The 4811-nt window shown below is 46.8% G+C and overlaps 2 protein-coding genes across 2 annotated transcripts in view; both read left to right on the forward strand.

Moving 5' to 3' along the window:
• LOC105448377 overlaps nucleotides 1-2833 on the forward strand; it is a 19580-nt gene extending 16747 nt beyond the window's left edge. Inside the window, exon 4 of the mRNA XM_011686901.1 lies at nucleotides 579-2833. Coding sequence (XP_011685203.1) covers nucleotides 579-2684 — 2106 coding nt within the window. The 3' untranslated portion in view covers nucleotides 2685-2833. The remainder of the gene's footprint in view (nucleotides 1-578) is intronic.
• On the forward strand, nucleotides 2829-4113 carry LOC105448387 (xaa-Pro dipeptidase). Its single transcript, XM_011686911.1, has 5 exons — nucleotides 2829-2833; nucleotides 2896-3165; nucleotides 3285-3729; nucleotides 3839-3990; nucleotides 4080-4113. Exons 1-5 carry the CDS (start codon nucleotides 2829-2831, stop codon nucleotides 4111-4113), a joined length of 906 nt encoding a protein of 301 aa, XP_011685213.1.
• The last annotated feature ends 698 nt before the right edge of the window (nucleotides 4114-4811 follow it).

Consider the following 4811-nt stretch of genomic DNA (forward strand, 5'->3'; position numbering starts at 1 on the left):
GAGAGAGAGAGAGAGAGAGGGAGATAGAGAGGAATGAGACAACGGACTCGGATATCGAGCAATGCATTTAGAGTACAATGTGATTAATGATACCAAAGTAAAAATGTCGCATCGAGTTACTATAGTTAAAAGAACGAAGCTTTCGCAAGCTTAGCTTTTGTTATTTATACCGCGCATCGATTGCCGGGAGGAATCAGTGTCGCCATCGGCTGGTCGACTCGTGGAATCGTACACGTCGCCACATCGGTACACTTCTGACAACTTTCTATTTTGGGTTATAATATACATTAATTATTTAAAATTTTTCACATTTAATGTGACGCGTGTAAAAAAAAATAATTAAAAACAAAAATTCTGTCTCTGCGACGTGGCAAAGGGTAATATTTTAATCTTTCCGCGACACAAGCGCGAAAATTGAGAAGAGTTTTAATTGGACGTTTCTCAAAGAAAAATTAACTAAATGCCGAATATCGAATATGTGAGGCTCACGATGCACGTGATGCAGAAAGGTAAAAAGAGGTAAAACTTTATTAACGAAATGCAGCACATTCTGACCGCGCTTGCAATTGCTATTATAGATGATAATCTCGAGCCGGGGAAGTATCTCTGCGAGAGCGTTCGCGCGACCGTGCGGCTTGATTTCCAAATTTAAAAAGAGATGGTTCGAATCAAACGCGCGCGATCACGATGGGACACTGCTGACGCGGACGAATATCTTCGTGCAGGAGGGTGCGCGCATACATGAAGTTCCCTTGATAGTCAAGAGGATCACCAGCATCGAGGCTCTCCTCAAATTAAGCCGGAGGACCGTTAAGTCGTCAAATAGAAATAAGAAACCCGCGATAATTCAGAAGGAGAGTGTCCCTCGTTCCGTCGACACGAGCGCGATGAAGAACGGGCCGTTAAAGCACGCTATCAGCATAGAGACCGACGAGGGTACGGCGATACTCTACTGCTCCGACGTCGAGAATTTGAAAAACAAAGACGTGGAGCAGGTGCTGGGTGCGACGAACTCGCGGAACACGAGTAAGAAAGTTCCCTCCTCCCTGGAGAACAAGCTCGCCGACGAGATAAACTGCCGGATAGCGCTCCAAAGTTTGCGAAAGATGATAGAGCTGGAGAGCGAGTGGCACCGGAGAACCACGTCGAACGCTCGTCCGTCCGCGAAGGTAATCAACAGAGACGTCATTCTGCAACAACTCGTGGGTCTGATCGCCAAGAGCCAGGACAGCGAGACGATATTGCAGGGGCTGAGGGCACTGAAGAGGGACAGATTCAGCCCCGCGGCAAATATTTACAAGGACCGAATGTGCAACGAAGTCATGATCAGAGCCACGGACGGCGAGCTTACCGTGTCGCAGCTAATCAGAGCGGTGAGAATTCTGGCGAATTACGGAAGCTCCAGGTATAGAAGCTGCATAGACGCGCTGTGGGTAGGCCTGGCGTGCAGGGAGCAGGACGTCAAACCGGATCTACTGGTGCCGTTATTCAGATCGCTGAAATACTTCCAGCAAAGTAAGAGTATGGTGCAGTTCATTTTGGAGAAGAAACTGTCGGAGCAGTGGCTGAAGTTGACCGGCTCGCAGATGGCCAGTATACTGAACTGCCTGTACGGGAAAGAGTCCACGCCGCAGGGATGTCTGTCGAGCGCCAGCAAGTGGGCGAGCGTGAGCATGACCACGTCCACGGAGAAGGATCTCGTCAATTTTATCGGCGGCTTGCACACGAAGAGGTACGTCGACGAAACGATAGAGCAAGCGTTGGCGAGATACGCGACGAGCAAGGGCACCGAGATGAAAGATCCTAACTTAATCGCCTCCATCATGGATTACTGCAAAGATCTGCGAGTGAGAAATCCGTACGTTCTCACGGAGTGTGGAAAATATTTCATGAGACACGGGATGGAAATTCCGCCCACGTTACTGTCCCCCATTCTCGTGCCGTTTGGATTATTGAATCTACCGCCGCCGGATCCGGCCGAGTTCTGGAGGACATTCGACGAGGTGATGTCCGTGAGATTCTCGGATTTGAAGCTGAACGACGCTCTGGATATTCTTCTGTCCTGCACGTATCTCGAGAGATTTCCCATTAAGCTTCTGGACAAAGTCTTCAGTACGTATCTCATGAACAGGCTGCAAACGCAACGGGACACGCCTATCGTCAATCGCTTGAAAGACAAATTGAAACTATTCGACGCGACCATGTCGTTGGAGTGCAAGGATTATCGCGGCAGCCCGATTAATCTGGACAGAAACACGAGGTCGTTGAATTTGGACACGAGAATCCAGGGTATTGTTAATAAAATATACAAACCGCTGGCGCACTTGGTTGGCGGCGAGCACAAGTTGAGCAGAGGCGTGGTTTTGAGCAGGCTGCCGCTTATAAACTTCTACATTTTGGACATTCTGATACATCCGCTCTCAAAGTCGGCGCCGGTGTTCAACTTGAATCTGCATAAAAAGCGAAACGTCAATACCGCGATTCTAATCCATTTGCCCGAATACTATTGCTGGAACACGCGGTTCTTAGTAGGGCCGCAGGTAATGAGAAAACGTCAAGTTAGGAAATTGGGTTTCCGAGTTGCACATTTAGATTATGCGAGGCTGGCAGAGCTCGTAGATCAGGACGACAAATTGTTACCCTATTTGTCACAAAGTCTGGACGCCGCCGAAGACGCTTTATAAATCGTTTCGCGTGTGACCGCGCGTGTATTTTACGCGATGTAAAAATTCACAGATAAAAACTGCATTGATGAAATGCAATAACTAATACATGTTTTTTTAATAAATATAATAAAGCATTGTACTCTAAATGAAATAAATATTTAGATGAAGTTTGTAGTTATTTTTATTATTGTAAAACGACGTAGTAAATTCTTCTTCTTGCTTTATACAGCCGGGTGATAAAGTCTCCTCAAGAAATTGAGGTATTGCGGTACGTGTGCAAGATAAGTTCGGAGGCGCACAAGGTCGTAATGCGCTCTATGCGCCCTGGGATTCCAGAATACAAAGCGGAGGCTTGGTTTTTGAATTATGTATACGCCGAGGGAGGGTGCAGGCATGTGTCTTACACGTGCATCTGCGGATCCGGACATAATTCCTCTGTACTGCACTACGGCCACGCCGGTGCGCCGAATAGTAAGGTCATACAAGATGGAGATATGTGGTAAGGTTTCAGCTTGAATTATTCGCTACAACTTTTATATATATATATATATATATATATATATATATATATACATTGCGCGTTATAATATTTGTGTAACACGCTCTTTCTCTTTGCAGCTTGTTCGACATGGGCGGCAATTACTGCGGATATGCGGCCGACATTACGTGCAGTTTTCCGGCCAACGGAAAGTTCACCGAGGATCAAAAGCTGATCTACAACGCGGTGCTGAAGGCGCGCAACGAGGTGCTCGCGGCCGCGAAGCCGGGAGTCGCCTGGACGGACATGCATCTGCTGGCGAACAGGGTCATGTTGACGGCGTTGATTGAGGGTGGACTGCTGGTGGGCGACGTCGAGGAGATGATAAAAATGGGCTTGAACGAAGTGTTCCAGCCTCACGGGCTGGGCCACTTGCTGGGGCTGGATGTGCACGACGTCGGTGGATATCTGTCCGGTCATCCTGAACGCCCGAAGCAAGTAGGATTGAGAAAGTTGAGAACCGCGCGAGTACTGCGCGCCGGAATGGTTCTCACGGTGGAGCCGGGCTGTTACTTCATTGACTTCGTAAGTGTATAATTGGCGAATAAGATAATTGGCGAATAGGTTTTTATATACCGAGCTTTAGAGCCGGGTCTTTTCGAATATTCACACGGAGCAATTTTTCGTTTTACAGTTGCTGAACTCAGCTCTTGCCAATCCGTATCAAAAGAAATTCTTCGTGCCGGAACAGTTGCAGAGGTTCCGCGGTTTCGGCGGCGTCAGGATCGAGGATGACGTCCTCATAACGGAAACCGGAGTGGAAAATCTGACGGATGTTCCTCGCACGTAAGCGTTCATTCTACGCACGTTTATTTTACTATTTATATCTATATTGTTTGAAGAGAAAAACTATTTTACAATTTTATATATTTCAGAGTCGAGGAGATAGAGAGCTTCATGCAGAGTTGATAGGTCAACAGGGATAAGCGGAATTCGAAGGATAACGGCGGAGCGAAAAGTTGAACAAGTCGCTTATTAATAATTAGCTGCATAAAATGCAATTGTGATAATAAGGTATATATTCATATAATTTTTTATCAGATATATGAAATTGCATATATACGTATACATATATATATGTTTGTATCCATTTACACATAAATGTAATGAATAAAGCAGGAGACTGAGATGCCATAATATATCCGCGATGGTTATGGTATATATCGTTAAATTTCTGGCGATTATCTAAGCAAGATTTTTCAAATCCACGCGTCCGCACGTGTAGGACCTTCTCACGCTAAAGGCTTAGGCTAAGGCAGGTAGATTTAGATTTTAGATCATTGCGGTAAAAGTCACTCGTTCTGTCGCGCTTGTTCGCGAATGACGTCTATTCCGGAGTAGCCTTGGCAATTTCTGACGGAGGGAAATCGAAAGCAGTTTCAGTCTCGGAGATACGTTAGCGTCAGCGATCCGGGGGATTAGGGCATTTAATTCGGTGCACGTGGATATACCTTTTTTTTTTATCGCGCGAACCGTGACCTTTCGTTGCCCGCGGACTTTCGTCGGAAGTTCGCGCGTGCCGGCTGCGGCCTCGCGGGCTGTATTATATCGCGCGTTCGCTCGGGCGAAATCTAAACGCGGCCTATTATCGCGCGCGAGCGCCTTAG

Source organism: Wasmannia auropunctata, unplaced genomic scaffold (genome assembly GCF_000956235.1).
Source record: "Wasmannia auropunctata unplaced genomic scaffold, wasmannia.A_1.0 LD336116.1, whole genome shotgun sequence".
Lineage (NCBI taxonomy): Eukaryota > Metazoa > Arthropoda > Insecta > Hymenoptera > Formicidae > Wasmannia > Wasmannia auropunctata.